Raw genomic sequence first — 14584 nt, forward strand, 5'->3', positions numbered from 1 at the left:
CCTTTGCCTGGTATGGAGTAGGCACACATAAGGCCACAAGACTCGCTGACAACCACACATGGTTCGTGAGCCTTCCCTGGTGTGTGTCACGTACTGTATTTGTCTTGGGGATTCTGGTCTTGGCATGGCTGGCAGGGCATACCCTCACAGGAAATTCTCACTCGGTGAGCAGGATGCAGGGTTTTCCGAATGACATCATATGCTGCCCTTTTAAGCAAGTGCTGTCACCTCTGGAGGCTTCTGCCACCTTTGTGAGTGCTCCACTCCTGCGGTACAGAGCACATCGGGTGTGGGGGGGTGGTGCTCCCAGCCGGTGCTGTGAATCATTTCTCACAGCCATGCAGATCGTCTGACAGGTTTTGCTTATTTCTGATCAAACTGTGCACTTTTAATCAACAAACTGTGACCCACAGATGTTCGGCGTGCGTCCTGACCAGCAGTGGCCAGGTCTGCCTGGGTCAGTCTGGGCCCAGCCTGCCCACTCCCACCCCCAGACTCAGCCTTCATCTCAAGGTGGGAGGGTTGGGCTCTCTTTCCTTTCCCATTCCCACGTGATGGGGCCCCCAGCCAAGTCCAGAGGCATGACTGGCTTTTCCTCTCCCATCGTCTCATCTCCCCACGATTAACTCCCCAAGATGAGTCAGAAGTCCTGACTCATCACCCGAGGGGTTTGCTTAAGGTAAAATCCCATTTCGGATAGAGCCTGATGACCCCAGTAAAGAGGATCACCTAGTCCCCCACCTGAACTGATGCTGTTCTAGAGTTCAGGAGGCGTCTTCCAGTCTGAACCTCTCCTCCACCCTAGCACAGAGGGAGGTAGGAGGGGAGACCGAGGCACTGGGGGTGTGCCCCAGGTCACACGGGGTGGCCATGGATGGGCAGGCACACATCTGCCTAGGCGCTCCTACCACCTGCCTTCCCTCCTGGGACAGCAGAAAGGTGCTCCAGTGCTCAGGGTCTGTCCCCACTGCCTCCTGGAGGCAGCCCCACCTGCACCCCTCTTCCTTCCTCCATCATTACCATCAGTATATGAACGTGTCCCAGTAACAAACTTTGCCAACATAAGTAAAAAAAAAAAAACCTTGACTCAACATTCCTCTCAACTGCCCCTGCTGAGAACAGAAACTCCATGAGGGCAGGAACTTGTCTAGGTCACCACCTGTGCCTAGAACAGTGCCCAGCAGGTAACAGGTGCTGAATAAATAGCTGTTGCATGAATGAACAGTCTCCAAAGAGCTGCCAGCACTTCTCCCCTCTCTGTCACCTCCCCTTCTCTCTCACCCACCACAGCCAGCCTCCTTTTTCTGCCCCGGTCCCCAGACGACCCCCTCTGTCCTCCGTGGCAGTCACCACAGTTGACCACTCTCCTTCTGGGCCTCTGGGCCTGGTGCTCCTCCTGCCTCCCTGGCCACTCTTCCATCTCCTCTGCTGGCTCCTTGCCTCTGCTTGACCTGAAGGTCTGACTTTCCAGGGCTCAGTCTCCAACTACGTGCTCTCCCTGGGTTGTCTCTCCCAGGATCCTAGTGGTGACTCACAGACATGTAGCATCAGCCCACACCTCTCCCAGAGCTCCTGACTCCTACGTCCAGTTGCTTCCTGGCATCCCATTTGGCTGACAAGTGGGCATCTCAAACTTAATGTGTTCAAAACTGGGCTCCTGATCTTCTCCTCGAAACTTGCCCCTCCCCTAACTTCCGCACCTCCATAAACGGTGTCACATCTAACTAGTTATGGTTCAAGCCACAAACCCGTCATCATCTTGATTCCTTTTTTTGCTGGACACCAGCATCTGTTGCTTTACCAAGTTCTGCCAGTGCTCCCTCCTAAGTACCACCAGAATCCATTATTCCTCCATCTCCGCGGCCACCTGCCATGTGAACTACTTCACTAGCATCCTGACTTGTCTCCTCTGGCCCCTCCTCACGCCAACCTGACTGACTGTCTGTAAGATTTCCCAGGGCAAGTAACATCTCTTAAAACTCTTATTGCTGTGGGTGAAATCAAACTTCTCCTCCTGGGCACAAGAACTGGGCCTACCTCCTGCCCGCTGCTCACAGTGCCTGGGTCATTCTTGCCGCCTTTCTGCTCTGTGAGCACTGCAAGCGCATTCCTACCTCAGGACCTTTGCACTTGCTGCCTGTTTTGCAGGGATGTTTTCTTTGGCTCTTCATGATTGGCTCCTTCTCATGTTCTCAGGCCACATGTCATCTCCTCAGGGGCCTCCCCTGCCCGTTCATTTCTAAGCGGGCATCTCATACAACCCCAGTCACTGCCTTATCATAACCCCAGGATGCCTGCATAACCCTTGTCACTATCTGGAATTGTTTCCTGTATCTCTCTGTTGACTCTTCCTCTCCCTTCATCAGCCCCGTGAGATCAAGGATATAGTGAGTGGTGAGTAAATACTGGATGAGCTCATGGGTATTGGCTGGGGTGAAGGACGATAGTTGAGTCTCCCTAATCCCCCTGGTTCTGACCTGACTGGCCAACCCCACGAGGTCCAGCCCATCCCTGAGATGACCTCCTGCCTGGATTCTCTTTCCAGGTGAAGCAAGGCCTGCGTGGGCCCAACAGTTGGCTGTAGCCCCCCACAGGACCGCCCAGCCCAGCCTGACTCCTGGTCTCCAGCCTCCTGCTGACAGGCTGGCCAGTGCCGGCCCGGCCCCCAGATCCAGCACCCTCTGCTCCTTCTCTCCTTTGTTCCTCAGCCCCTTGTCCCCTGCCCTTGCCTCTGTGTGGAGCAGTTGGGGAAGGGACTGGTAGCTTATCCTGTTAACCACCTGGGATTCCCCTTAACAAGAATCCAGAGGCCATGCCCCCATCTCAGAGCAGGGCTTGCTCCTGAGCTCAGGGAGGGTGGATGGCAGGCAGCCCTTCCCCAGAGACCACTTCTAGGCCTTTCCCTGAGGACGGCTCAGCTTCAAATGGCTGGGACTTGTTTTCCTAGTAAAACGTTTTTGTCAGCTCACTGAGGGTGTGTTACACAGTGAAATCTCCCAGAGGACAGCCTTCCCAAACCTGTTAACTCTTACTTCCGAAGTCAATGCTGTCTTTGTTTCTCCTGATTACAGCCATGTAGCCTTTCTAAAGCATAACATGGACCTTCATGTCTCAGGAAATGTTTTACTTGTGGTGTTTTAATTGTGGCAACCCATGCATACCCCAACTTCACATTCCTCTTTACATATTTCTCTGTACCTTTAGAAAGAAAGGGGTCTGTGGTCTGCATGCTCTTCCTGCCTTCTCCCCTGGAAAGTCTCCCCTCCGGATGTCCAGCTTGGTGGCCACTGCCTGGACCGTCCACCACTTGGCCGCATTCCCACTGGACAAGGACACTCACATTTACTCTCCAGTCCTTGACTTTAAAGTTGATTTTTTTTCTTAGGGTTTTAATTTTGCTGTGGCCACTGCTACTAACTGTTGAGCTCTGCCTCATGAGTGGCAGGAATTGCACGGGGATGGGTGGTTTGGGTTTTTCTCTGAGGAGAGTGTCAGTGCCGGAACTCTCAGAGGCACGGTTTGCAGGACACTCTGAGACAGGCACCAGGAGGCAGCATCCCCACTTGCACCTGGAAATGTAATGTAAAATGCAGCCTCTGGATGGGCAGCGGCCTGCAACCATTGTAGGTGGGGATGTCACCACACAGTCTGCGAGGGCAATCTCTTTCTGCTAATGCTGCAGCTGCCGTCGGTTAAGACTCGCCCCACATCAGGCTCTACATTGGCCCTTCCTGCGGGGCCACTTGTTACATTCCCACAACCCAAGAGAGGTTGGCATGATCCTCGCTTAATAGAAGCCGCCTGGTCAGTGGCTTGCCTGGCCAGCGGGCAACAGAGCCACCATTCGGAGCAGCATCCATGTCTCTGTGGACAAAGCACACTCCAGCCACAGTACCGCCCCGTGCCTCTGCCTCTCCTGGCTGAGTCTCACCCCCTCCACTACTGCGCAGAGACCATCATGTAAACAGGAATGTATTTTGAGTGTGTCCACTCATGGGCAGTGAGGATCTTTATTCTTTCCCTGCAGTTTTACCGTCAGCTCTTCCAGTCATGAAAATCAGTGAGCCAGACATGGCGGTGCGTGCCTATAGGCCCACTACTTGGGAGGCCGAGGCAGGAGGATCCCTTGAGCCCAGGAGTTTAAGGCTGCAGTGAGCCGTGATCACACCACTACACTTCAGTCAGGGCAATAAAGTGAAAACCTGTCTCTAAAAACCAAAAAAAAAAGGAAACACACACACACACACAAGGAAAATCAGGCCGGATGCAATGGCTCACGCCTGTAATCCTGACACTTTGGGAGGTGGGGTGGGAGGACCACTTGAGCTCAGGAATTGGAGATTAGCCTGGGCAACATATTAAGACCCTGTCTCTAGAAAAGATTTTAAAATAGCCAGGCGTGGTGGCACGCACCTGTAGTCCCAGCTACTCTGGAGGCTGGGGGTCGGGGGGATTGCTTGAGCCCTGGAGTTTGAGGCAGCAGTGAGCTATTATCGCGCCACGGCACTCCAGCTTGGGTGACAGGGTGAGACCCTGTCTCAAAAAAAAGAAAAGCATTGCTCCCATTTCCTTCTCTGATGGGAGATGGGGGATGAGTCGGGCCCTCTGCACGGCACTCCTCCCCTCAGATTCTGCCGCCTGCCCTCCTCTGGCATGCATGGCATCTGGGAGCAGTAATGCTGGGATTCCCACATGCCCAAGTGGTGCTAGAGCCGTCTGGCAGGAGCATGGACAGCTACCTCCCTGCCCACCATCCATGTCTGCACACATCCCTTAGTCAGAGCGTGGCCCTCCCATTAGCACCCTCTGATGGTTTCCATGTTGCTCAAACAGAGAAAAGCCCCTGCTGCAGCCCCATTTCGGGACCTCTTGCACACCCCTTCCCCTTGCTGCTTCTGTCCATGCTGGCCCCTAGCTGTTTCCAGAACATGCTAGGCAGCCTTCTGCCTTGGCCTTCGCTGCTGATTTGTCTACCAAGAAAGCTCCTCTCTGGCTTCCCTCCTTGCCTCCTGCAGGTCTGCACTGAAATGTCACTTTTTTTTTCTTTCTTCTTTTTTTTCCATTTTCTTTTCTTTTTTTTTTTTTTTTTGAGATAGAGTCTTGCTGTGTCTTCCAGGCTGGAGTGCAGTGGCATGATCTTAACTCACTGCAACCTCCGCCTCCCAGGTTCAAGTGATTCTCCAGTCTCAGCCTCCTGAGTAGCTGGGATTACAGGCGCCCACCACCACGCCCGGCTAATTTTTGTATTTTTAGTAGAGATGGGGTTTCGCCATGTTGGCCAGGCTGGTTTTGAACTGACCTCAGGTGATCCAACTGCCTTGGCCTCCCAAAGCGCTGGGATTACAGGCGTGAGCCACCTCACCTTGAGAAGGCTTCCCTGCCCACCCTGCCTGAAATAGTCCCTCACCAGCCCCCAGCTCCATGAGCCTATGCCACTTCATCTCCATGATGCCTGTCCTCACACTGTGCTCTGTGATGACTTGAGTGTCTGTGGCCTGACTCCCTGCACCAGAGCATAAGCTTCCCGTGAAAAGAGACTGGGTTTTGTTCACTGTGCTCTCCCCAGGACCCGGCAGCAGCAGGCGGGCAGTGGGTACCCATGGAATGAACCAGTGCATGCCTGCTTGTACAGGGAGGCTCTCTGCGGGTGCTGAGTCTCCCAAGGCAGGTCAGGGCCATGGGAATCCCATCGCGCTGGGCTCTGACCACTCTCTGCCCTCTCCACAGATGGTATCACGGAGCCATCAGCAGAGGAGACGCCGAGAACCTGCTGCGACTCTGCAAGGAGTGTAGCTACCTTGTCCGGAACAGCCAGACCAGCAAGCATGACTACTCCCTCTCCCTGAGGTGAGTGCCGCCCCAAGCACCCCCAGCCCTCCTCGGCAGCCTCTGCGAGCGCAGCCGGCCACCGTGTCTGTGGCAGAAAGACCCGCCAGTGTCCCCTGGGAAACTTGCCAGCACACGTTATTTTAGGCCTGGGTTTTTCAATTTGATCCTATTCTCCTGGGATACAGAGGAGTTTTTATGTTCGCTGTTGTTGCCCTTCCAGAAGATGAGGGGCCTTTTTCTAGGATTTTATATTAACTATCCAAGAAAGCTTTCACATCTGCTGTGAGCCGGGGTGGTACGAAGTTCCTAGCATGCCTCATCCCACTCTCAAAGCCCACGACGACGGTCCTTTGATTTTTTTGAGGAACATATCGTCGCCAATTTGCAGATGAGTAAACAGGTTCACGGAGGGGGGTGTGGCTGGCCCAAGTGGCTGGGCCAGGACTTGTGACCAGCCCGTGACTCTCTGCCACTGTGAGCATGACCTAGCTCTGGCTTGCGGTTTGTGTGGGCCTGAGTTTGGGTGTTGCACAAAGTCTAGAAAGAGCACTGGGAAGAGGTGGTGTTACTGCCTATCGCAGCTTTGGAAACTCTCAGGTCTTTCTGACCTGTGAGGCATTTCTGTCAGGATGGGCAGGCCCAGAAATAAGAAAAGCATGTTTTAGTTGGGTGCTATTGCTGGACGGGACCCAAAAGAATGCCTAAACCCATTTTACAGAAAAACTGAGGTCCAGAATAAAGGAGGGATTTGCCAAGGACATATAGAGAGCTGGACATAATTGGGGTGTAAATTATGGCTTTTCAGCCAGCACAGATCCCCCAGAAGCAGTGAATCCCTCTGCCTGGCATCCTCTCTGTCCCACTTACCGCTGTTAGAGGCCATGGGAGGGAGAGCCGGCCTGCAGGGACACGGTTGTCAGGAGAGCTCACACACATGCCGGCCCTGTAGACAGAGGCTTCAGTAAAACCAAGGAAGGTGAAACTGGCCTGTGTTCTCTGCTCACGACTGACCCCTCCCCCCACAACTTCTGGGCTTTGCCCTGAGAGGGACAGTGACAAACTGCAGAGGCAGGAGGGCGGCAGGCATGGGCAGAGGCAGGTAGGGCAAGGCACACAGGCTGTGGGAGTCCACCTAGAGAAGAGAGAGCATGTGGACACGGGGTGGGGACCATGCATCTCTCAAGGACTGTCAGGGCAGAGGGAGCCGATGTACAGACAGGGGACTTGTGGGCAGACGATGCATAGACAGATTCCAGCTCTGCAAGAGGAAAAGTTTCCTAATAGCCAGAGCAGATCAAGAATTAGAGCTACCCAAGCTGCCTCAAGGTAGTGAGCCTGTCATCACTAGGGGAATAAGACCAAAGGCTGGACCACTGCCTAAACCAGAGAGGATGCAGAGGGAACTTCTAGCCTAGCGGGTAAGGCACTCAAGACAAACAAGAAATAGGTACCTTGCTCTTCTCTAGGCTGCTGGTGCCTGCATAATTCGTTGTCTGCCATCAGACCTGATGGCTGAAAGAATCGGGTCAGTTATGGCAGCCGAGGAAAGTTCAATATGCTAAACTGCAACTGGGGCCGGGCAGAAGGTGGCCAAAGCCAGAGGAGCGGAATTGGACTGAGGAGAGGACAGCAGCAGGGGGGCGTGCACACCACCAGGCATGCTGATGGGGCCATCAAGGTGAATGGTGCTCTTCTGGGCTGTGAGAGGTAAAGGAAGCAGGTGGCATCAGCGACAGGACTCAAGTGTCACCAGCCTTCCCTGCATACTGGGCTTCCTCAGTGCTCCAGGGACCCTCTGGGGCGCTGGTCATTGGGGGTTATCACTCTGTCTCCCTCCCCATCTGTCTCTGAGTTCCTCAGTGAACCTCATTCCTCCTGGAATCCCCGTGGCTGGGGGCCTGGCCTGGAGGGGCCTTCACGAAAGGATCAGGGAGGACAGGACAGAGCACTCCATGCCAAGCCGGGCCGTTCATCCTAGAGGACCAGAGCCCCATCAGCTGCTCCAGCTTCCTGTTCTTCCAGGCAGAGGTGGGGAAGTGCTGAGCCCTTGAACTAAGGTCCTGCCTGGCTGGCACTGGGGCCCTGTGGTGACTCCAGTGCAGTCCTGCCTTCGAGGGAACAGCAGCCTATTGAGTATCCAGGATGTGCCAGGGCTGAGGTCCCAACCAGGGAGCACACAAGGAACCTAGACCCGGTGGCAGAAGTAATAGCACCAGCTGTCTCCTGCAGAATACATTTCTCAGTCCCCCGTGCAGTGTACCCTCAGTTATAAAAGCAGGCCCAGATGTCAGCTCACAGTGGGGCTCAGAGGGCCAGAAGCGTCATTTCCCCTCCTCACTGGGGTGTGCCATTCCCTAGAGGGTAGGACCACCCTTGACGACACGTTGATTCTGCCCTCACAGCGTAGGCATGCAGTCCCAAGGGCCCAGCTGTGTTTGGTGGGGAAGGTAGAGGACGGGCCTCGTGCCTGGCCTCCTGCACTCACTGGCCTTGTGGCCTTGGCCAGTCACGCGATAGGGGCCTCAGTGTCCTCATCTGTGCACTGCATATGGCAATGAGCTGCTGACAGACAGTGTTCCCAGCCCAGACAGTGCTGTGTCAGTGTTATCTAGTGTGATTCCCATAACCCTGCCCCTGTTTCCTGGGGTCAGCCCTGCAGTTTGATTGAAGTCCATTTTTAAGAGCCACAGGAAGGACCCATTGTCCAGAATTCTGGATAGGAGTCCTGTCCTGCCACTCGCTGCTCCCTGTGTGACCAAGTTTCTTCCCCTACATCTGTCCAGTGGGGAGTTGGGCTTTGATGGGCTCTAAGGCCACCTCCACCAACGACATCAGGGGTTCTCTAACTCTCCCCATGTCCCCATCTGTGGGCTGGACCACCTGCACCTCCCAGGTGAGGGGAGGACGTCGAGGGAGACTGGGAAGGCAGCCCAGCAGCCTCTACCATCAACTCTGTGTTTGCCTTCCTGCACCCATCCCATGGACCTCATTATCAGGAACTGTCATTTGGGTGACCCATCTGAGCCCAAAGGAGCTGGAGGTGAGGTCTAGTTTTGCATGCAGATCTAGAGGCATTAGATCACCACCTCCAAAGGCCGGGATTGTTCTCACCTGCCCAGCTTTCCCCTGAAGAATGCCAGAATTGGGGAGGTGGGCTGGGCTGGGCATCCTATGGCTAAGCCAGGCAACCCACTCAGGGGAGATGAACTTGCTTCCCAGAGGAGCCCCAGCTCCCGATGGCCAGTCCAGCTGCTGGTTGGGGAGCAACGCCCTGGAATGAATCACCTCAACCGCAAGGGGAACCGTCCTGGTACTGCATATCCTGGCTGCCTGGAGCAAGCACCATCTTTGCCAGCCACCAAGTGAGGGGCCTGATCTCTCAGATACTCAAGGCTTGCCTGGCAGGGATGGGTAGGGAATGGCATTCTTGACACTGTCAGGAGCTTGGTGCAAATTGACATTGGAATTCCAGCTATGCTGGTTATCCGCCTCTGGCCATTTTCATGTGAGTTTGTCCTGCCCTGAGGGTGTTCTAGGATGAAGAAAGGATCTGGGGGAGTTCAGCCTCAGAGGACACCTCGTGCACCCTTCCCTCAGCAGATATTTTTCAGAGCCCTCCGTACCAGCCACTGGGCTGGGCATCAGAGAGAGTCCAGAGGTGAGAACAGTCAGGCCCAGCCTCCAGGGGCTCAGCCTGGCCAGGCCAGCCTGTGTCTTGTTGTACACAGGTCTGCACAGGGGGTCTTGGGAGCCCAGAGCTGGCATGTGGGTGGGCAGTCCCTGCCACAGAGAGTCAGGAGAAGCTGCAGGGAGAAGGCTGCACCTGAACCTTCAAGAGAAGGCAGGTATTCCCCAGACAGGGACGGCTAGCAGGGCAGCTCAGGTAGAGGGGACAGCCCAGGCAGAGCCATGGAGGTGCAGGAGAGCCTTGGCGGGTCTCGGGGGCTCCCAGAAGAGTTGAGATGCAGTTCTCAGTGATGGGGCCACTGACGTGCAGGTTGTACTCACCAAGGTCCTGCGAGGCATTTTCTTCCTCATCTTAGGCTGGGGGAAGCTGAATGCCTGCCAGGGTCCACAGCAGAGCCAAGACTGGAGTGGAGGCCATGGGACTCCCAGCCGTGTCCTCCCATCTCCTCCCCGGCATTCCTTACACTCAGTTGAAAGGTCTTCTGACGTCAAACCTAGAAGTGTTTGAGACCCATTTACTCTAGTCCCTTTGCTTCATGGGGGTGGGGAAACTGACACCCAGAAGGGATTTAGGGTTGGTGTAAGGCTGCCCGGCTGGCAGCTGACCACTGACCACAGAGATGGTGACAGCTTCCCACTGTGGTGACCAGACAGGTCCCTGGATCAGCCCAAGCTGCCACCTGTCTGCATCCCACCCCCCAACTTTCTGCACTTGCAGTGACCCACAGTGGCGCCTGCACACCTCATGACATCTCAGAGCCCCCTCCATGGCAGGGGCCCCTACCTGTGAATCGTCTTCGGCGATTCTGCCTGATTGCCCTTGAACACTTTCCTCATCCCCTCCTGCCTGCAGAACTCTCTCCCTTGGCTGCCCGCCAACTCATTGACCTGGCACCCACCACTGGCCCCTGGATACTCTCACTCCAGCCACAGGGAGCAAAGGGTTGAGCTGAGAAATTGGCAAGAAAATGTCAAACTCTTAACACAGTTTCCTGTCTCTGGAAAGGCTGGCAGTGGAGGAAAGGGATGAAAAGCCTTGAAAAAAATCTCATTAAAAGGCTCTTCAGGCACTTTGGCCTGCGAATGAGTCTTCGCAAGTTCTGGTTTGGTGAGTTTTTGCAAAGGAATGTGGACAAGATGAGGGAAGGACTTCAAAGACTGGGGGACTTCTAGCTGGGGGCAGACAGCAGGGAGGCGGGGTGAGTGCTGTGGCCTCCAGTTCTGCTGGGCAGGCTCTGCCCTCATGGAGCAGGGATCCTGTGTGACCCATGGGAAGGGGCACCGAGTGGCACCTCTGAGGCCTCTGCAGTCAGCAGCTTTGACAAGGACCCAGCCCCTGCTTGGTTGAGGTGGTGAGAGTCCCAAAGCCAGTGGGGGTAATGGCTGCATACAGTCCTTACGGAGGGACCTTTGGCTTTCTAATCCCCGAAGGCAAATTGCCTGGCATCTTGCAAACGTGACCTAAGGAGACACCTCTGGGGTCTGGCCTGTTTCCATCATGCTGTGGCACTTGGTTGTTCACAGCCTCTCCAGCCCAGCCCATGAGCTCTGCCCCGTCCAGTGTCAGTTACTGAATGAGCTGTAGCCCTGCAGGAGCTCACAGCCTCACAAGGAAAGGAAGACACTTACACCTATAACTCACGGAGAATGTGTTCAGGGCTGCCCAAAGTAGAAAGTACTCTTTCTATGAAAGTTTCCAGGCTATGAAAGAGGGAAGGAATCAGGAAGGGGAATGTGAAGGATGAGCAGGTCTTAAACCCATGCACAGGGGAGAAAAGGCAGGCTGCAGAGAGAATGGGCCCAGAGACAGGGCAGGGCGGAGCTTGCCTAAGAACAACAAATGACACATTCATCTGAGCCCAAGAGAGGTGTAGCCCTGATCACCAGGTGGAGGGGTCGGGGCTTTACCTGTGAGGCAGCAGGGAGTTCTCAAGGTTTGAAGCAGGATGCAGTGCTATTGTCAGGGCTGTATTCTAGAACCATGAGTGAACTAGGGGGCCCATGAGTACTGGCGAGGAGGGGTGCCAGCTTCTGCCTCCCCATCCCCCCAGTGATCCCCCCCTTCCCCTCCATGTCCCTACACATGCCACGTGAACTGACACAGACCGAGAGCTGGGGAGGGGCCTGATGTAGGAGTCCAGAAGGCGAACAGCACGTGGGCAGGCATCCCAGGAGACCGAGGCAGCCCTTTTCAAGATGAAGAGGGACAACACAGGCTCTGCAGTCAGATATCTGAATCCAAGTCCTGCTTCCGTCTCTTTCCCCGCACCTGATGCTGGGCAAGGTACTGCACCTTCCTGAGCATCACGGGATGCTTGCCTCAGCAAGAAGTAAGGCTTGGCAGATAAGCCCTACACATAGATGGTGCTCAGTATATACCAGTCTCTGCTTCTCCCAGCTTTTCCAGAGCCTTCAGAAATCACCACGGAAGCAGCAGAGTGGACAGAGCCCTGGGTGAGTCCAGGCTGTCCCTGCTGCACTAGGTGACTTGGGCAGGTATCTGGCAGGTATCTTCTCCACTTGCATCGATAAAATGAGGGTCTGGGGTCTGATTAGTAAACTTGCTTCCAGTTTAAGGGTTCTATGACTAGATCACTTTCCTCTCAGTCCAAGGATGGCAGGAAGGTCCCATCTCCTCCAAGGAGGGAAGGAGGAGCACGACATTATCAAGAACTTGCCTCCTGTCCTTCAGATTGCTTGATGACATCTATTTGTATCCGGCTTAGAGCAGCCGGGTTTGTGCTGACTGCTGGGTACTCAGTCTTCAGCCGGCAAATACCTCCTGTAGCTCCGAAGGAGGTTGGGTGGGTGTAACAGGGCCAAGAAGAGCTGAGGGGCACTGGGGGTGCGTGGCAGTTAGGGTTGTTTTTCTTTTGTCTGTCCCTTCATTGATTAATATAGCAAAGGAGAGAGTTTTCAAACAGCAGGCATGTCTGGGTCCAGGCAGGCAAGTGATTAATCTTAGTTTGTTGCTGCTGACAGCTAGGAGAAAGAAATAATAAAGGTTTAGGGGCCGGTGGGAGTGGGGATATGAGGAAAGGCTGCTCTCCCCTCATCTATCAGCAGGGAGCAAGTCTCCACTTCCTTCTGCCATCCAAGCATCCCCTTGTTGGGTTAACATCTGAGACTCCAGACACCTAGCTCCGTGGTGGTTGCTTGCTCCCATGTGTGAGCCACCAGGGTGGTCCCTGCAAGGCCACAGTGGGACCTCCCTGGCCATTGTTGAGTTCCCCACACAGCCCCAGCATACCTGAATACCTGACAGTGGACTTAGTAGGTCACTGTATTCCCCAGCCAGGCCCCTGCAGGGATGATGAAGCCTTTTAAGAGCAAACTTCAGGGAAGGCAGGTGTGTGCAGCTCAGGTACAGTACTGCTCGCCTCAGGACCCCCACACTGCTCAGCAGTGGTTGCAGGGGCCCTGAGCTCCTGGCCATGTGCCCCATGACTCCCCCAACAGAGGGAGCTCTGCACAGCAGTGAAGACAATGGCTCTGGATCTTGGCTTAGGCTCTTGAAACCCAGCTCTGCCACATACTAACAGGGTAGTGTTGGGCAAAGGGACTGAACATCTCTGAGCCTTGGTTTTCTCATCTATAAAATGGGTTTCACAGGTGTATTAATGAAGACACAATATATGTGAAGTGCTTAGCATATGCCCCAGCATATAGTGAGTGCTCTATCAGTGGTAGCTCAAATGTCTTTATTATGGACCTCAGAGAGCCACGGGTTGTTGGGGAAAGAGCTCGGTGTGTCCCAGTGCATTGCAAATTGTCTGGGTTCAACCTGGAAGTCTCCATCTGTGCCCACATCCACTGTCCTTTACGATGATGGGTTCTAGATTTTATTGGCTGCAGCTGGAAAGAATGCTAGAGAATCTCACAGAACTGGAGTCCAATCCAGGCTCCCCTCTTCCTGGATAACCTGTCTTGAACCTCTCACCTCTCTTGCACTCTGTACGTTGTGCTTTGGTGTGACCTTGGATGAATGAGTGAACTTCTCTGACCTCCTAGTTGCTCATCAGGAGCTGGAGATGATGACCACTCAACAGGTATCCTTTTTCATCACCATGCTGCTGCCCCTCCAGCTCTCCTGCCCATCCTCCGAACTTGTGGTCTGGCCTCCTCATCTCATAGGGAAGCATGTTGGCAGCCAGTCAAGGTAGCAGCTCCAGGAATACCCTAAGCAGAAATCTTGGGGTTTAGGGAACAGAAAGAGACTTTTTCAATTTTCTGGTCCAATATCTTGAACAAGTGGAGATACTGAGGCCCAGAAAGAGGAAGAAGCTTGCCTGCCTCCGGCTTTCCCAGCAGGCCCTGTTTGCTAGCAGCATTTGAGCCAGCCTGAGTCAGGGCAGCAGGGGTGGTGGGGGAAGAGGGGGTCTGCCTCTTTGCTCTTATCGCATGGAGGATTTCATGTCCTTTCAGGGCTGATGGAGGAAAAATGAACTTTCTGCTCAATTAGCGTGCTTCGTGTTTTCTCCTTCTAAAAGGTTTAAAAGAAATGCCACAATTAGAAGCCGCTGCTGTAGGCAAAACAGAGACTCCTCAAACACTCTTTGCAGAGGACTAAATGAGAACAGTGAACTTTAGAATGTGCAGATGCCTTGCAGGATAAGAGAGTGCACCATTGAGGGGACACTGTGAGGAATATTAGATGACATTTCCCTTTATTCAGAATTACTGAGAAAATGTGCCCTGCTGGTGGTAAAACATTGCCAAGGACCCCACCCTCAACATTAGACTGGCACCTCTTCTGGACTCCGAGCCTGGTGCTTTGGTGATTCTGGTGCAGTGGGGGTGGAGAGTGTAGGAACAGCCCTGGGCCTATGCCCAGGAGACCTGGGTTCAAATCCTAGCTCTGCCTCTGACAAGTTACGGGATCCCAAACTAGTCACCATGATTTGCACCCTTCCTTTCTGAAGGGTTCAGACAGACCCTAGTTTGAGTTCTGCCTATTCTCTGAGCCCTCTGTTTACTCTCTAGCGCAGCAAGTGTAAATCCTGCCCCGCCACCTGCTCTGGGCCACTGTAACATGTGAGTGAGGTGATACGGGTCAGCATGCCCAGCA

The 14584-nt window shown here is 54.3% G+C and overlaps 1 protein-coding gene across 2 annotated transcripts in view; it reads left to right on the top strand.

Moving 5' to 3' along the window:
- Nucleotides 1-14584, top strand: part of SHB (SH2 domain containing adaptor protein B) — a 149986-nt gene that overhangs the window by 114690 nt on the left and 20712 nt on the right. The window contains exons 5-6 of one of the 2 annotated variants that reach the window (XM_054658049.2): nt 5728-5847; nt 7296-7413. In XM_054658049.2, coding sequence (XP_054514024.1) covers nt 5728-5847; nt 7296-7314 — 139 coding nt within the window. In that variant the 3' untranslated portion in view covers nt 7315-7413. Of the gene's footprint in view, nt 1-5727; nt 5848-7295; nt 7414-14584 lie in introns of those variants that run through there. The other variant, XM_016960905.3, reaches the window with a different exon arrangement.

Source organism: Pan troglodytes, chromosome 11 (genome assembly GCF_028858775.2).
Source record: "Pan troglodytes isolate AG18354 chromosome 11, NHGRI_mPanTro3-v2.0_pri, whole genome shotgun sequence".
NCBI lineage: Eukaryota > Metazoa > Chordata > Mammalia > Primates > Hominidae > Pan > Pan troglodytes.